Here is a 19,991-nt window from a genome sequence, read left to right on the forward strand (position 1 = left end):
AAAAGATATTATTTCTAACATGTCAACCTTAATTCCAGTTTTCGACGATTAAATTTGGCAGTATGTATTCGAAACTCATTGAAAAGAAAATTGGGGTCTCCAGTTAGCCTACAGTGGTTAAGGCTATGGATCCCCAATCCGGAGACGGCGGGTCGATTCCCGTTCCGGTCGGGAAGATTTTCTCAACTCCCTGGGCATAGTGTATCATTGTCCTTGCCTCACAATATACAAATTCATGCAATGGCAGGCAAAGAAAGACCTTCAATTAATAACTGTGGAAGTGCTCTAAGAACACTAAGTTGAAGCGAGGCAGGCCAAGTCCCAATGGGGGCGTAGAGCCACAGAGAAGAATAAGAGAAGAAGAAGAGAAAATTGCGTTGATGTACACTTTGTATCCAAAATATAATTTCCGCTGAGTCTCTCAAGTTCTCCAAAGTTTCTACAATACCCATCTTTGATTGGAGGTTCTTGGTAAAGTTATATATTATGGTCACTGCATAAGCACAGGTAAAGTTGCAGATGCGAAATAAATTTGAATTAATTGCTTGTATTGCACATCATTAAGCTAATCAAGAGCTACAATATACGTACACTAACTCGAATCGAGTTGCGACATATAAACGTAGGTAAAAGCTCCATTTTTGCATTCCAGATCACTTCGGATTTTAACAAGAAGCATAATACATGTTGCTAAATCTTTATACATTGTTTTTCAACCAGTACTATTAAATCTTTGGGACATTTTACTAAAAATCTAGGTACTTCCAGTGTCATACTTTGTAAAAAAATGTTTCGTCAGAGCGGCCGAAAATTATCCAAACAGCACAGCCGAAAATTATCCAAGCAGCACATTGATCTATCGTGTAAAGAATGCAAAACTTCGGAATAAATGAAGTTATTTCCGGATGTTACGCGGAAAATGCAGAATATAAACTAATATCAACTGCCATTTCAAATTAATAGTGAACTGTCGGATGAATTTTGACAGGTAAATGAACCAAAACAACTTGTATTTTCATGGTCACTAATATTACAAGTGCTAATAATATTAGTGGAAAATTGAGCCTTTATGCAACACAAATTATTAGCACTTGTAATATTAGTACTTGTAACTTGTAACTTGTAGCTAATATTATTAGCCCGATTATGCTACAGGGCCCAGGGTGTCCCAAAATAGAAAAAGTGTCAAAAAGTTAACTTGCTCACCCTTAGAATGATAGATTAGGGTCTTAGAAACAATAGTTCCATACATGAAAACTCAATCAAAAAATATTTAGAGGTTGCACGCATCGATTTTATGAAAAATGGACGATTTTTGGTGTTTTTACCAAAAAAATGCTAATATGAGTTGAAAAATAAAAGAAATAAAAGTCATCAATCAAAGTAAATCATAGTTCTGGGTCCCGCAAACAAAGATTGGAGGGAGTTTAGGTCGGCAAAGCTGATTTTATATATTTGGCAAAGGTTAAAATATCAAGAAATCGCGATTTTTTTCATTAAATTTTTCAAAAATGCTCAATTTATAAGGATTTTGAAATTGTTCCTGTGATTCGCAATTCCCTTATTTTATAGCAAATTTTGTGTAGATTATTTCGCCTGAAGACAGTTTTGAGCTATCTCCTTCATGAGTTGAGATATCGGCATAATAATGATAACACAATCAATGAAAAAATCGGATCTTCTTATGTTATTTGTTTTTGTTCATTAGTTTCTATGGCTACCATGCAAAAAAAAGCAAATAACAAGTGTTTGACATGTTATGTTATACAAGTACACATTTTTGAAGATTTTCAGAAAAAAATTAGATTACTTTGATAATTTTACATTGATTGTGCTTACTGAATCAGAAAGACTCAAGAAGTGACTCGTTGTGAAATTTTAATAATATAAGTGATCGTAAGTCAGACAATCAAATCCCATGTGTGAAGTTCTATGATAGATTTTGAGTGATGTGTAGATCGCTCAACAATGTTTACCTTTTTAAATAGGTGTTGGTACTCTTGTTAAGCTAACATATAGGTTCTTTCTAGTTATACCAGAACTACTGCTCTAACATTGAAAACCACTAAAATGCAAGGGTGTTTTCGATCACCTGGCAATCATTTGTCTCATTTATCCATAACTCAGTTCAGAAGCATAAAAGTGAAATGAGATGTAAATGCAGGAGTTTATACGAATACTAGGATATTTTTTCTTCTTTTTTTTCGCGAATTTTAACTAAAGCAGATTCTTTACATAATATTGAGATCTATTATATATAATTTGATTTTGAAAACAAACTATTAGCGCACATATTTGCAGCAAGGGTTGGATTTTAGAAAGCATCAGGATGTTTAGATTCTACTATTATTTTAAAAAAATATATATATAACTTAGTGACTGGTCTAATATGTTACAAGAGGTGTTAATCTAAGAAATGTCAATGCTAAAATCTTTCTGCTGCGCAGCTTACTTGTTAAAATATAATTTGCAACCAAAATTACAAGTTTTGAACCGGTAGCTTACTACTGTTATCTGATCAACAGATGAAATCTAAGAAAAAAAATTCTTCTCGTGTTCACAAAGCGGGTGTGAAAAGTCATGTTCAGCATATGTATATGTATAGATATAAAACAATGATTAACTCTCAAAGCCTTTACATATTGTTGCTGTCATGCAGTATGAATCAGTAATGATCAAAGCAACCTAATAATTCCTGACATTCTTAAAAAATGTACACTTGCACGTACTATTATGTCAAACATTTGTCGTGTGTTGTTTTAATTGCATGGTAGCCATGGAAACTAGTGAACAAAATCGATTAACGTAAGAAAACACGATTTTTTCATTGATTGTGTAATCATTATCATACCGATATCTCAGCTCATGAAAGAGATAGCTCAAAACTGTCTTCAGCCGAAATAATCTACACAAAATTTGCTATAAAATAAGGGAAACGCAAATCACAGGAAAAATTTCAAAATCCTTATAAATTGAGCATTTTTGAAAAATTTGGTGAAAAAAATCGCGATTTCTTGATATGTTAACCTTTGCCAAATATATAAAATCAGCTTTGGCGACCTAAACTCCCTCCAAACTTTGTTTGCGGGACCCAGAACTATGATTTACTTTGATTGATGACTTTTATTTCTTTTATTTTTCAACTCATATTAGCATTTTTTTGGTAAAAATACCAAAAATCGTCCATTTTTCATAAAAACGATGCGTGCAACCTCTAAATATTTTTTGATTGAGTTTTCATGTATGGAACTATTGTTTCTAAGACCCTAATCTATCATTCTAAGGGTGAGCAAGTTAACTTTTTGACACTTTTTCTATTTTAGGACACCCTACTGTCCATGGTAGAATGAGGAGCACGACGATGCTGCATGATGTGCAGCTGCTGTTCCTTTTCCAGTCCGATTGGGGGTTCATTATGCGTTACGGTTCGCTGATATCCATATTCCGGGTCCGTTAGAGCTATGCTCCGAAGAGGGTCAGGTGCCAGCTGCTCTCGGGAGGGAAGAGCAACTGACGAAAAATTGCAGGTGCCGGAGCTGGGTTTGAACCCAAGACCATCCGCTTATGAAGCGAACGTGTGGGCCACTGCGCCACGGGCCTTTGACATTTTAATTTATGATGTGCGCGTTTTAATTTCCTGGAGACGAGTTAGTAGAACGACCATCGGGGATTTTTTTTGCTCCCCTGCTTAGGAAATTAAGCCACTGCGTCCAATACGCTGAACTTTTGTGGCAGTTCCGCGGTGCAATAAATTGAAAACCAAAAATAAACATAAAAATCGTTGGAGGTGACGATGCTAAGAAGGTTAATGTCACCCCTTGGTCCTTTCTGGGATGGGATCAAGGATGGAAATTTAGTGATCATGATAGGATCCCAAATGTGTCGCGGTTGGAAGGCATGGCGCGGTCATAGCAACAACGATAGAATTTTGTCGTCAAGCATTCATAACAAACCATGCTCCGCGAAAAATAAATCGCTCGGCATGTGCGGTCGCGATGCGATCGTTATCATGAAGTCGAAATGATAAATTTCGATTTTCGATCACTTTTTGTGCATTCTTATTGCTGAAGCTGCAGATCGTGAGCATTATGAATGTAATATTTCAGATCATGAATTTTGGTTGCGGGTGCAAAAGTGCCCATAATCGTGATGAATAAAGTTTATCGCGGCTTGTACCCAGTGTGTGGATTTTTATCGCGAACCACTGAATGGTCCATGCTCAGCAAGTGATACATTCGCGAATGTAACATTTCATGAACCAACATGCTCGGAAACGCTCCCCGAAATGCTGTTCATTCTCTTGCCCGGTTCGATACGAGAGCGCAATCAAGAGAGAAGATGCTCGATGACGCTAATGAAAGCGATGCATTCGGTAAGAATATTTTATTGCCATAATTCTTTTTTTATTGTGACTACACAACCTGCAACGTCATGAATACAGTTAAATTAAATAGTATTTCACGTTTTTAAAGCGAAAACGCATTAAATACTGATGAAAATAACGATTATTCACAGTTGCCCCAAGCCAACGATGAGCGATCATCGGTAAGTGTTACACTTAGCGATGCCCGCTCATCGCCGCAGCTTGTTTATATCGGAGTATCCTCTTTGTGTTCCTTCGTGAACCATGCGACTCGACGAGAGAACATACACCGCTTGGTAATTGAAACAGAACCAACAGAAGGGAAGAAAAACTGCCGAGTGGTTCACTGATCACTTTTTCGTCCAAACACTGCTTGTACCTAACATGATCTGATAAAGATAGATCCCGCGATAAAGCGTGCATTCGATGTTTGAATTGCTCTGCGATACGTGCAGCTAAGGGTCGATTTCTTCACCTCGGCTTAACCGGTAAGCCAGGCTTACCCATATAGTTAAGCCTGGTTTAACGCTTAAGCCAGGGTGAAGAAATTGGCCATAATAGGGGCTGATGGGTAGTGATACCCTTGCCTTCAGCAGGTCAGACTGTGTTGCACGTAGGCATCAGTTGGGCGCGGGCGTGGTGGCTGACCCTGCACGCCTTCCGAGGACAAAGGGAGTGATGAGGAGCACTAGCGAAACTGGCTAAGGGCCGATTTCTTCACCTCGGCTTAACCGGTAAGCCAGGCTTACCCATACAGTTAAACCTGGCTTAACGCTTAAGCCAGGGTGAAGAAATCGCCCCTAATGGCCAATTTCTTCACCTCGGCTTAACTGGTAAGCCAGCCTTACCCATATAGTTAAACCTGGTTTAACGCTTAAGCCAGGGTGAAGAAATCGCCCCTAAGTGCTCTCCAAAGCGAGTCATCTATGTTCGTTGCTGCAGGCTACGCAGCTAATCTTGAGTGTGCGATGTGCAAGTGGGTTAAGGTGAAGATATGACGAAGCCACAGCTCAAATTTTCAAGAGCACAAATGTGAAGAAGTGGATATCGTATTACGTTGGAAAGTTGATCGATTGGTTACTCGCTGGAGGTGACCAATCGATCAACTTTTCAGCGCAATCCGTCATCCGGTTCTTCAGATTTGTGCTCTTGAAAATTTAAGCTGTGGCTTCGTCATATCTTCACCTTAATAAACGGTAAGGAAACGTTAAAAAATTACGTTCAACATTTGGGGTAGGGGGGGGGGGGGTCTAGACAAGTGTTACGGTACGTGTATTGGGTATAGGGAAATTGCGTGACAGAGGGGGGAGGGGGGTCTAGAAATCCCGAAAAACGATGGACGTAATTTTTGAATCTTCCCTAAGCGTACCCTACACGAGCATCAAATACTTCATCAATATCACTACCTTTAGTAGAAAATTCTATCGATTGAGCAGAAAAATCGAAAGATTTTCAAAAAATGATTCGGATAAAATATCACTCTAACGCCGCTCAGCACAAAAGTGCATAATTTCCAGACTACACCAAAAATGTGTAACCCTTGCACATTCACAAAATCAGCTCCTGTGTCCGCAAAATCGTTAAATTCGCAAAAAATTTTGTACAGCAATCTAGGTTTACTAGTGACTAGGTTTACTAGTGACCTTGGAAAACAAAAAAAATCAACATTCCGCATCTAGACGAGCGTACGAGCTGTTTTTTTGAGAATGTGTAACTGTAACACATTTTTGTGTGGTCTGGAAATTATGCACTTATGAGTAGGGCTTACACATTTTAGTGCTGAGCGGTTTTACTGTGATGGGTTTGACGTAAATTCCGACAAAAATACCGATATTGATGAAGTATTGATGCTCGTGTGGGGTCCGGTGTAGACGAATGAAAGAGTTTCGCTGGCATAGATGAATGTTTGTACGGAGAGAAGCTGACTGAGAGTTGCTTGAAATCTGGCGTTCAGTTTGTTAAGGCTCAAATAACCATCATTCAGTCATCAATTATTCAAAAGCAGTTTTCTTGCTAGAAATCCAAAAACCGTCAATGAAAATTATTTCACTGTTATCCAGATGGTGAGTATTGTACAGTGATAAATTTTCAATAAAATTAACCTTCCGTAACTCGCGCGGTTGGCTACCTGCGTCAGCACCACGCTAACGCTGAGTACAAAAAGCGAGATTTTTTCAACGTGTTGTACAAAATACAACAGCGCGATCGCTCGAGGGTTAATTGTAACTTCAGCGAAAAAATGCTTTTGATTTTTTTTGGCAAAGGATGATGCTTTGTTTCCTCCTTAATGACTTTTGGAATGAACAAATGTCTCCCGGGAAGAGCCGAAGTAGTTTTGGTCGAATTTTGTCATTTTTGCTTAATACAACTTGTGTAGATCATGGGTTTACTCTACGGTTCCATTTATGATACCTAAAAATTTCGGGTCGCGGCGTGAACCCAATCATTAGTAAGAATTGATCGATTTCGGATGAGAACAAATTACTATTTAGTGGTAATTTTATCATTGTTATTTATTATTTATATGCATTTAATTATTATCCAGATTTTGTGTATTTTTAAAATAAAACAACTTTTCATTTTCTTTTAACACAATTTTACGATATATCTATTCAACAATATTTATATAGAGCTTAGATTATTAACCTGTCCACAAACAAATCTACAAATATTACAAATTGTTTACTTACTATTTACTTTTTGCTCATTCTTTTTTTTTTATTTTTCACATATTTTTTATTCAATGTTACTATGTATATAGTGTCGCTCCTACTGATTTTCATTTTATATACTTTATAATCTGCATGTTTGTGTGTCGTAAATGTATGCATATCAGTTTGCATGTTGCATTTTTCCACTACTCCATACACTTATCCGATTAGTTTACGCTATTTTCACCGTGTATGTTCATCCTGTTCTCACTTCTGCGTGTATGTGTTTGTTTTGAATGTTATGTTTTGCTTCGTGAATCTTATATTATTTTACTTCCTGGCAATTATATATATACTTATATAAGAGGAAAGATTTACAAAGTTGGACTCTCTTTAAGAAAGAACAAAGACAGAAAGTAAGGAACAGAACGGATGAAAAGGTATTTCGCTCTTTTCGAATTTATGCTCAAGTACAAGAAAGAAAGGAATGAATGCTTGTATCCGCGTGAACCTACGAGAAGAAGGTGAACGTATATGAATAATGTTTGAATGTGTGACGAGTGGCGTGTGTATGTGCGTGGATTCGGAGGCGATTCGTGTATCTTTGTGTAAGTTCGTGATTAAGAGATGTGTATTACGCTAGGATATTAGGTTTACATGTGAATAATGTACAAATAATGCTTTGCTTAAACACTTTTCAGCAGCAGCTTTCTGGGAAGCAAATATTTTTTCTCCATTTTACAAATGTATATTTGTGTTTTTGTAAGCGATTAAATTAAATTGAATATTTATAAATATTTTTATTTCAGTTGCGTTGAAATTTTTTTGTTTTTTTTTTTCGTGTGATCTTAAAAATAAATTTCTTTATTTATGTTTTCCTGTCACATCCATCTACGACGTCACGATAGATGCAATATGTCCATAACGTATTTAATGATATTTCGATCTTAATAAATTTAATTTGTAGTATAAATTTATTCAATAATTTACTTCTGATTCTTAGCGTTTGCTTTGTATTCTATAATTATAAGAAATAGATACACGATCAGTAAATACAGAGCATTATTTGAATTAACCTCCAGTGAGTCGTTCAATTATTGCATACTAAACTAAACTCTTATGTCACTGTATGTGTGTATGTGTCAGGTTACGCTTAAAGATGATCTAACACCCTTTTCTCGCGTGAATTTAATGAACGTAACTGTACGAGCTAGTAAGTAATGAAATGTAGCCTAGCTCACCGTACATGTTTAACATGTAAGGAAACTACGCGAAGCAGTACACACATTTATTTTCCTAGCATCGTACATATAGCGTTCGATAAACAAGAAATGAGATGTTTGGCTGATGGTGTGCTTGAATGTTGAGTAAGTGTTCGTGGACTTGATGGGAAATTATTTAGATGGAGATGAACATGTAACGCTACTGAGACAAATCCCTGAATCTTTTAACGAAACAAACCTTCTGTCCAACTTATATTCTATGGCTCCAACATTTATCAGCATTGTATGTACAGAAGAAGTCTTAGAACAAGTTTTCCTTTCGATTTTGAGGTCCAAAAATTTATCTACTTCCGCAGTTTGAGAAATTTGTGTACATTCAACAACTAACTAAATTTAGTTGCGTAGACAGACAGAATGTATAATTCAACTAAAGCCATAATTAAATGTAGTAAGAACAAAAACATTGACAACGACTACGGTTTGACTTCAATATACATTGTTGATCCTATGATTATGAATTATTTAAACGAAAGACATTTCTGTTTTAACATATCTATTCATACCCATATCTATCATTATAATAGATATGGATATGAATAGGTATATCAAGACAAATGTGTTCTAATCGTTTGAAGGGCCTTCTGACAGCAGAATGTCATAACAATCTAGTGGAGGCGTGGGTTTTGAAAACCCAACAATTTGTACTAAAAAAAGCAGAGATTAGTAAGAAATTCAAATCATTTATATCTTACGACTTTTCCCCATAACATTAGCCTGAATACAACAAAAGCGTTTTGAGGGAAACTGATCAATAATTTGACCGGGGAATTTTCGTTCTTTTAATGATCGGCTGTTGCGAAGTTACTTAGATGTGAATTAATCGAATCCGGACTAGATATATGCAAAAGCCTCTTAACATTTATTTATTGTTGGAACTGTTTGCTTATCCAACAACTATGTGTAAATAAGGATAAATAATGTCGGGTACTGAGATGATCATTTTGATAGTATACAAACGGAGTCGATAGATTTAAGTGATTATATGAAGTAGCTCCGTAATCTTAGAACTGTCGAATCATCAAGTTGCTTGGTAGCTAGCTTATTAGTAAATCACTTGACTAGCATACCTCGTCAGTTAGAAACTATCTTGACCTAATCGTTTGCAATTCAGAGCAGAGATGGGAGTTTGGCAGAGATGTTACATTTATTTATAGGTACTACATTATACTAATCTCAGTTCAGAAGCATGCTATCAAACAGTGTATGAACAACTTTCACCTTGTAGTTTTGCCTAAAAGTTTATCGAATAATTCAAGAGGTACAAACGCATATCAAAGTCCTGAGAGAGCTATGAAGGCAACTAACTGTTCACGAGGTGAATGTAAACCCAAGTAACACACTTGTCACCGAAGAGTCACGGCGGCGCAGGTTTTTGTTGCGCAGAAGTCACTGTGACTTACTTCTAACAAATAAACACTTTCTTGCTAGAAGTAAGTCACAGTGACTTCTGCGCAACAAAAACCTGCGCCGCCGTGACTCTTCGGTGACAAGTGTGTTACTTGGGAAATTACATTGACGCCGCAAAGAATTGTTTCACTGTATTAAATTGACTCCACTATTAATGCTACGCAAGTAAATCGTTCGATAAAGTACCAGATAAAACTAATATAACAGTTATCCATGCATTGTATTTTAATAAAATGTTTTTACGAGTTAACAGCATGTGAAGGTAACTTCTAGCGAGCAAATGTTCTCATTCCTGGTTAGAAGTGAACCCGTATGATAACAAAAAAGAAAAACGGAATCAAACGGTGACACAGTCGTTTGTTTTCGAATAAAACCATATTCTCACAAATTATAAATAAATTAAGTTATAAATTGATCTGCAGCAAGTATAGAAGCAAGCTTGCTAGCTTACTATTGCCAAACCATCCTCCCGTACGAATTGCACACGAACAGACTCGACGCTGATCAGCCTGGTTGGTTATTCCTTTTCGCCGTTGAGCAGTTGCCTTTCAGCTAAACCTTTTTTTCATCGCTTTCGATGAGCATCGTCGGCTGGGAACGTTTATTGATATAGTGTCGGTATATACGAATAGTGCATCTGTGTGCGTGTCGAGCATTCACGAGCAGGCTTTCCAAATGTACATCCTTCTCGCAACAGCCCGCGCAAGGCTGAATCGACACTCTCTTATGTGTGCAGTCAGGGGCGTACAATTTCGTTTCAATGATACACTTTCATGCAACATTTGAATGAGTCACTTCAAGTGTTTCATACATTTTTCTAATGACTCGGTCGTTAAAAAAAACTTTTCCACTCATCGTACCACTCGGTAGTCTCCCACCCGGTCGCATTGCTTGTGCTTCACCCGTCAGAGCATTAGTGTCTCACTGGTGCGCGCTAGTCTCTCAATGGTTATGGGCGCCGGTTAATTGAATTTAAGTGGTCGAATTTGTTATCCTCTTTCATAAAACATAATTATCATTCTATTGGCGTGCACCACTATTTAAAAATGTGGTTTAAATAGTGTTTTTAGCATGTTGAAGTATTTCAATGACTCATAAATGAAGCGAAAATCCAAGTGTATCATCCCATGTTTCATACACACTTGTTTCTGTAGCAGCAACGAACGAGTGTGTTGCTGGGTGAGAGATGAAGCATCACAGCAGTCCGTTCGCATGGGAAACGATTTGCTACAGTCGTCGTACGTCATGTTTTCCTTTCGAAATTGCACGACCCTGGTGTGCAGACCATCTCTCGTTACCGTGTGCAACACCATCAGTGAGAAATGTATCGCCAACAGCACGCACACGCATGAGCGAAAGATGTATTGAAACAGCCGCTGCTTCGGCTGCTTGCCTGACAGTTGCATACTCGAGTCGTATCGAGCCGAGTGGGAAACGTCGTCAGTATTGTTGGCCGCATGGCGATGACAATCTTCGGCTAACCAAGCCGGCTGTCGCGTAAAGGGTGTCATAGGCTGTCACGGGAGCACATGGCTTAACGCTAAAAGTTATTCATAAAATATGTGCTCAATAAATATTTTTTTACAAACATGATATACACTGAAGTTTTTTTTTACGACGGTAATGGTCCCGCGTAAAAAAAAACCGCGTAAAAAAAAACCGCGTTATTTCAAGACCCGTCGTAAAAAAAAACCGCGTTATTTCAAGACCCGTCGTAAAAAAAAACCGCGTTATTTCAAGACCCGTCGTAAAAAAAGTCAAGTCACGTTAGATGTGGTGCTGACTATTTTACGCGTGTTTTTGAAAAAACGCGGATTTTTTTACGACGGTTTTTGAAATAACGCGGTTTTTTTTTACGACGGGTCTTGAAATAACGCGGTTTTTTTTTAGGACGGACCGCGTAAAAAAAACCGCGTAAAAAAAAACCGCGTAAAAAAAAACCGCGTAAAAAAAAACTTCAGTGTACCTTTCACAAGATGCCCCAGGGGCGAAAAGAAGTTTGTGCCAGCGTTTGTCAAAATTGTAATCTGGCTAAAATATACCACTGATATGAGATTCAACCCTCTTTTATATTGAAAACATGGCAGTGCATTTCACATGCCAATAATAAATAATGCTATGCAAAATACTCTACTAGAATAAGACTTACAGGTACATATTCTCTATTTGAAAAAAAAAAATACATAATACATGAAACGCGTCGATAATTTTGAGCGTGCGATATACCACGATACTCGACACGTTCAACAGAAGTAAATAAAATGCTCGGGCCGAGCGCAGCGATTTTCGTCACTTCGTGTCCAGCCAACGAGAGACGGTTTGGGCTAGAGCCGAGGTTGTCATCGGCGAACGAACGCACAGCGAAAGCAGACGATGTGAGCAGTTCCCGACAGTGATGTTGTAGGTCGCATGAGTTCTATTCTGTGGGCTGTCATGAACCATGCATTCACAAGGCTGTCATGGGAATAAGAGTGTGACAGCCATCAAAATGCTATCATGATGCGGTACTTTTGGGAAGCCTGTTCACGAGGTAGCCTCTACAACCAACCTAACGCGGCTGTTCGGGTGTGCGAGTCGGTGCACTGTCAGATGTGTACACTGCGAGTTACATCATACTCGTTTTGCCACCTCTTTGCATCTGGTAATCGATAAGGGGCTGTCCATTAATTACGTAAGGGTTTATGGGGGGAGGGGGGTTTAAAGAAATCTTACGCGCCATACAAAAATGTTTGGGCTCTCATACAAAAAATCTTACAAGGGGGGGGAGGGGGTGCCAGAAAATCGCAAAAACTTCCTTACGTAATTAATGGACAGCCCCTAAGCAGTACACATGTTAATGCACTAGGTCTCCAGTTAGCCTAGTAGATAAGGCTATGGATCGCCAATCCGGAGACGGCGGGTTCCATTCCCGTTCCGGTCGAGAAAATTTTCTCGACTCCCTGGACATAGTGTATCATTGTGCTTGCCTCACAATATACAAATTCATGCAATGGGGACGTAGAGCCATAAAGAAGAAGATGCTAATGCACATGCACATACGATGTATTGTATTCGTGAGATGAAAATTTGCAACATTGTGTAGAGATACCTGCACAAATGTGATAGGTTTGCCAAATTGACTGCAAACGGCTTAGCGAGTTAACGGATTTTTCAGAATTAGTATTGTACAAGTTTTATTCTTTTCCAAAGATCCCAGTTATGTAGTCGTACATCATGTAGAACGTAGCGATAATCCTGTATGCGCAGGAAGGCCGAAAACATTTCTAATTCGAACAGATTACGCTGTTCAATATCTAGATGAACCAAAGTAGTGACCCATCTTACCAGAAATGAATAGCAAACGCAAACCATAGTCGATAAAATATTTCCATCCTTGAACCATCAAATTAATTTACGTACTTATTATATACAGATCTGTCTCAAAACTGTTCCAAGTTGACTCCATAAGTCCATTGCTTGCTAACTCAGCTACTTTTTACAAAATATTTACATATATGCATCTGTTGTTACCAGTTCTTCTGCAGTTGATAAAATGAACAGTTTAAATATTACGAATACAAAACAATCATATCATTTTGAAAGCGCGTCAAGTCACAATAAAAGAATACAAAATACTGAAATAAATATATTAGAAAAAAAAAACACTATACGTTTGTATAATAGTACCTCACAATACGGCATCATAGTTGAAACTGAATTTCATAATCGCGTCGAAAATAATTTTACATACTTTTGGAAAGTGTTTGGTTACTTTCGTCTTAGAATATAAAAATGAACATTTGAAACCTGATGGTCAATATTCCGATTGTAACACTTTAACCATCCAGTTAGTCGTTATCATTACAAATAAAACTATTAAACTGTTCTCGTTATCATCAGTAGAGAGAAATAGTTACCACAGATATCTCCAGGTTGCTGTCGTCATCCGACGATACGAACTCATCCAAGCTACAATCACTGTTGGTCGTGAGGATAATTTCGCTAGCATAAGAATCCTCATCGTCGCCTCCAGCGCCACCAGAAGTAGTACTTGCATTGTGCTTAGATCGGGTTGTCCTCCCGTTAAACTGCGCCTCAACTACCGCCCTTCTGCCATTGCTGCAAACGTCTTCTGTTGCACCGAGTAACACCTGTTCGGAGCCACCGGTCGAAAGAGGGTCCACCTCTTCGCTGAACAGCGGATCATCACAGATGCTAGACTCTTTGCTGTTTTCGTCCTCCACAATGCTACCGTTTTCGTCGTCGATAACATCAACGACCACGTTGTTATTGTGCTCATCCTCTTCGAACTCCTCACTGCTGCTACTATTGCCTTCATCATCAAGCTCGTCGTCGTCGGATTGCTCGAAAAAGTGCGAATACAGAAAACGGCGTTTTTGTCGTTGGTGTGAGTCGTACAGCTGACGAATGCTGCGGCGGCGACCGTCTGGGACAGTGCCGCTGCAGTTACTCTCGGCTGAGGCGCAAGCGATTGGTCACTTACTGTCGCGGGACACTCTTCTTCGTCGGCCTTCGGTGGTGGTTTCCAAACCTGTGGGGTGAGAGGAAATATGTTTTTAAACTTTAGACAGTAAGCAGATTTAAAGTGGTATACTCCTGGAGACAGGAGGACCATAAATAAACGATTGATATACTTTTTTTCTTTTTCTTTTTGAAAGGTTACTAGCCGGTCGCTGAATAGCGCTAAAACCTTTCAACTAGGCCTTGGATAGGAAAGAACATAATCCTTCTGAAGCAGTTTACCAGACGTGCACGGATAGGGTGGCATCCAAGAAGACACTGTTGCAAACTGACCCGGAAGGTTACGGTAGAAAGTGTGAAAATTTGTTTTTTGTTGTAGGGGTTGTAGTAAAGGTCTATGTAATTAGTTAGATTCTCGTCAATCTATCAGTTATTTGTCGTAGATTTCAAACTTAGGTAGTGTTACTGCTGTGCGATTAGTTTTGTCAAACAAAACAAGTAGTTTCTACTCTATTAAAGTGTTATGTCAAATTCTTACATAGTTGAAATTGATCTTCTTCTTCTTCTTCTTCTTCTTCTTCTTTATGGCTCGACGTTCTCACTGGAACTTGGCCTGGCTTTCTTCAACTTAGTGTTTTTTGAGCACTTCCACAGTTATTAATTGAAGGGCTTTCTTTGCCTGCCATTGCATGAATTTTGTATATTGTGAGGCAAGGACAATGATACACTATGCCCAGGGAGTCGAGAAAATGTCCCCGACCGGAACGGGAATCGAACCCGGATTGGCGATCCATAGCCTTAACCACCAGGCTTACTGGAGACCCCAGTTAAAATCGATGCTTATCATAAATTAAGATGCCATTCTTTATCATTTTATTTGAATAAGTGTGACTGAATTAGATGCATTTTCCACAGAGTACAAAAAACTGAAAATTTTCAACAAGCTGGAAAAAATGTTTCCCCTTCCGACCCCTTCGGAAAATCTTCTATAAAACTTCCATTTAATCATAAGCAATGATTTACTGGTAAATTTAGCTGCGACCGTTTGCGACCAGATTGGTGGTAGCCACTTATGTGTCTTACCTTCAATATACTCAAAAAATAACAAATACCTCCCATATTGCTTTGCAGGGATCACTTTTTCCCAACTTTTACAATCTCTATCCATCAAATTATGTGTGTTTCCCTATTCTTGAGCAGTTTTAACTACCGTGGACCACTCAAACTAATTTTAGATTATCCAAATGAGCTGGTAGCCCAAACTGCAAAATAATGATTTTCGGCTCCGTAAAGCCAAAAACTCGATTGAGCCCATTTTCAATAAACAATAGAAAAACGCATTTGAAATGCAAATATGCATCAAATTTAGCGGTTTCATCATAAAACTCGAAAAATAATCATATTTCTGACCGCCCTTATATGGGACTGGAACCAGTGTGCAGTGGGATCGTAGAGCAAAAAGAAGAAGAAGAAGTGTTCCAAAAACTAGCTTTTCGGAGGCAATCAAGTTCAAGCTGATGTTTTACATGCAGTCAAAACAATCGATCTGTCTACAAACAGCTCTCAAATTGCTTTAAGGACAGACTTGTTAGAATCCCAAAATGGCCGACTGTGGAAACTTCTCACGATTTCGAACGCACAAATCTCTTCGTAAACAAAACGAGCGCACCTGATCTTCTTATTTTAGGCTAATTACAAGTGAGAAAGAACAGAATAATGAAATGCACTGTTGTTTGAAGCTTGCTTCTAGAGATTTGTGCGTCTGAAGTTCTAATGCAACGTTTAAGCGGGATTTCAAGACGTTTGTCCTTAAAACATTTTTTTATTTATGACCAAGTACCGTGAGGTGCCCATATTTCGTGTACTTAAGAATTCTCAAAGTTTGATAAACGTCTGAAATTTTACCATAAAGTATATCAGATAAATTTTTTCAATAATATTTAGTACTGGCACTGTAGCTCCCAAGAAAAATATAAATTAGGCAACTTCACATTATACGAGATAGTTTACAGCATTAGTTTTGTTTTGTTTGAAAGTGCCAAATTTCGTGCACGGGTTCTAAATTTCGTTCAAAATGGGTCCAAATTTCGCTCACTCTAAAAGACGTAGAATTCGCCTAAATGTGTGATTTTCAAAAGGTAGCATACCCGTACAATACCAATAAAACCATAACGTGGAGATAAAATCGATGTCTGTGACGAAATATGAGTGAATATTTGCTGTTTCCCATGTTCGTTTCGGATGTTTACATTAAGATTTCCAAAAATCCCTCTGTAGTTTTAAGGGTTATTATTTTTGACGATTGTTTTGCAATTGAATTGACATCCTAATTAAACAATATATTGTTTGCTATTTGAATCAAATGTTCACTAACTTTACTGATGGTCAGTAATGTGAATCAATTTATTTTTGTAATTGTAGCTTTTTACCTTGTTATTATGTTAATAGTCACATTTCTCGAGAGGTTAGTTCTAGTTAAGTGTCGTCTTCCAAATTTGTGTTTTGGCAATAAGGCTTACGGCAATAATTTGCTTCAATGAAACTAGCGGCTGTAAGCTACTACTCCCAATGTTTGGATAAATAAATAAAATCATCTTGAGCTTATTTAGTATTCCCACATTTATAAGTTTGTTTATTTTTTCACTTTCTTCGTAGTTTATGAGCGTAGATTATGCTAATTTAAACCAATCAAAATAATTATTATAACTATTATTAATAATCGAATCATGCGATGGTAACAAGTACACATGAACCTCTAAAACAAAGTTATAAAAAAGAGTGCACGAAATTAGGGACCCATACAAATTGTGGGTTCCTAATTTCGTCAACAACATAAATGTTGAAACAAAATAAGAAAACAGCATTTTCAAGTAATTTTGTTGCGTATTATAATAAAACATATTGAATTGAAATAATCAAACATAAATTGGAATATTTACTTTTGCTAGACAGGGTGTCTACTCAATTATGAAAATGAAATTCCCTGATATTTCCAGGATTTTTCCAGGTTTTTGAAAATAATTCCAGGTTTAACAAATCGACTAAACTAAACATGTTTTCAGATTTCTAGAGATACGTGGAAACGCCACTTTTTCGGAAGTTTTTAGTTCCAACTATAATGACATTTAAGGAGAACATTCCACCAGCATTTAGAACGGAAGCACGAGATGATTTTTTGATGGAATTCCTAATACAATCCTGGCGATACTTTAGAAGAATTTTCTGCATAATTTGTTGAAAATTTTGTTCATGAATTTATGAAGGAATTTAGCAAGGAAAACAACAAGAAATTACACTATATTTTTATAAAAGGTAAGCTTGGCCGTTCCAGCAGATTTTTTTTCGAGTAGTTCCAGTGCAAACTTTCTTGAATATTGTCGGACATTTTTAAAATTGCAGCTAACGCTTTTAAACTAATCCTCAAAGAAACCTTTCACGCATAGCTTCAGTTATTGCACACGAAGACCTTCATTGGTTTCGCAAAAGAATCGCTCAAGTATGTATTTTTTCAGGTATTTCGCTAGATTTTTCTCCCCAGTGATTCCTCCTTTTATATAAATTGCTAGCAACAATGTTTGATATATTTATAGGACTTCAGTCAGAAAATCCTTTCAGAGTTTCAAAAGAATTGACTTCAAATAATACTGCCAGTTACACTTGAAAATTTTAAAAATGTCCACATAAATTCAACTAGATTAATTTCTTAATTCCTTCAGAATATTTTAACTATTTTCTCCACAACATATTTGAACGATTACTCTACGTCAAAACATCGTTTTAGCAAAAGTATATGAACAAACATTGTTACAGATGGACTACGGGGTGATACACAAACTATGTCACGCTAAAATCCACCTTTTTCAACCCCCCTCCCCCCTATGTAACACTTTTTATATGAGACCCTAAAACTTTTTGTATGGCTCGTCACGTTTTGCCAAACCCCCACTCCCCACTAAAAGCGTGACGTAATTTGTGCACGATCCCTACTTTCAAAATTAATTGAAAAAAAAATGTAATTCGATAGCTCTGGTTGTCAATAATTTCACTTTTGGAACAAGTAATTGACAATAGGGCACGTTCGGCGTAGTACTAGATTTGTAGTAATGAGCTGAATTTTAGTATGGTGAGAAGGTCAGTTCTCTGTTTCTGCAATGAAATGGTACAAAACGCGTGGGTATTATGATTCCTTGCCTAATTTGATGCTGTTTGAGCAAAACTTTGGATAACTTTGTTGTTTGTGTTGCAAGAAATGGAGAAAAAAAAACAACACTGTTGCCCAAAGTTTTGCTCAAACATCATCAAATTAAGCAAGAAATCATAATACCCACGCTTTTTGCACCATTTCATTGCAGAAACGGAGAATTGACCTTCTCACCATACTAAAATTCAGCTCATTACTACAAATCTAGTACTTCATCAATCTGTCCTATTAGAATATACTAATGAGTTGGTAATCATGTTCCGAAACTAGTGCATCATGTCCATCGAAAATAGTTTCTCTCGAGTTCGTTAAAATATGTGGAGCTCAGAAGCAACTATGGGAAAGAGAGAGTTGAACATTATTTCAAAAAGAGACGAACCAGCCAAGGGCTGAAAATCTCTATAATAAAGTTAAATCAATCAATTCTTTCAAACATTGTTTAAGAATCATTTATAAGTTGTTCTAAAAACGTTCCAGAAATGGCCAGAAAAATGTTTAAAAATTCTTCCAGAAGTCATCTTTAAGTTCCTTCAGGTATTTTTCAACATCTACAAGCGATTGTGAATTTGATAGGCAAACCTCAATAAATTTTGCAAGACAGTAAGCTGACAGACAAACAGACGTAACACCCTGAACGATTTTCAAGGAAATCCATCGCCCAGTTCACACTACCCTCACCTGGTGGAAAAGTTGCACGAAGCACTCTGTTGTGCAATATCGTCAACAGAAGGCGCTAGTGTGAAACGTCAAACGCATAGAAAAACGATGCGCACGCCTCTGGTTGTGACAGCCACAACTATGAAAATTTAAAATGATCGTTAAAAGCGTGGTCGATGTAAATTTCGCAAGTGTTACGTCTGTTTGTCTGTGGTAAGCTCATTCACATGGAAATAAAGAAAAATAGCTTATACAATTTATATCACTAAATATTTAACGCTGCAATATATTGAAAGTTTTGAGAATTTGAAATCCTAACAATAAAAGCATGTCGACTCAGTTTTCCGAAATAGGTAAAACATAAAATAGGAGATTGCTGTGAAAAAAGTACAAGTTAGTTTCAACGTCAGATATTCATTACATCTGATAAATAATATTTAACGAGCGGGTAGTTAATAGCGGCGCAGCTGAAATTTTTATTCGCTTTGAGGCATTTCTAACCGAAAATTTGTATTAAAATGATAAACACAGAAAATCCCTGATTGTCACCAAAATTCTCTGAGAATTCCAGGATTTTTCCAGGTCGAGTAAAATTCCCTGATAATTCCAGGTTTTCCAGGTTTTTTCAGGTAGTAGACACCCTGCTAGAGATCGAAATACTTGTTCACTTCCATGAGTGTTGATTTTCTCGTATCTCTGAATATGGCATCTGCTATTTGCATACATTTGCAATTTATTTTTCAATCTTTGACACAAATCAAATTTTTCATTTCTTTTTTGTGAATTGTATTGAGATCAAATGTAGTTTTGAGGTTATAACACATTTTTGATGATTCCGCTGTTAATTAGATAATAATGCTCTCAGATGTCAGAAGTTAACGAAGTTTGCGCGCGCACGAAATTAGGGCACCCCACGGTATGTGTTCAGTGAAACAGATGTTAAGATTAGCTACTTAGACTCAAATCTA

General features: G+C 37.3%; 1 protein-coding gene across 4 annotated transcripts in view; it reads right to left on the reverse strand.

Moving 5' to 3' along the window:
• Positions 1-13,316: 13,316 nt before the first annotated feature.
• LOC109433059 (serine-rich adhesin for platelets) overlaps positions 13,317-19,991 on the reverse strand; it is a 42,420-nt gene continuing 35,745 nt past the window's right edge. For all 4 annotated transcript variants that reach the window (XM_062851191.1, XM_062851192.1, XM_062851190.1 and 1 more), the window contains one exon: positions 13,317-14,235. In XM_062851191.1, coding sequence (XP_062707175.1) covers positions 14,180-14,235 — 56 coding nt within the window. In that variant the 3' untranslated portion in view covers positions 13,317-14,179. The remainder of the gene's footprint in view (positions 14,236-19,991) is intronic.

The sequence above is a fragment of the Aedes albopictus genome, chromosome 2 (assembly GCF_035046485.1).
Source record: "Aedes albopictus strain Foshan chromosome 2, AalbF5, whole genome shotgun sequence".
Lineage (NCBI taxonomy): Eukaryota > Metazoa > Arthropoda > Insecta > Diptera > Culicidae > Aedes > Aedes albopictus.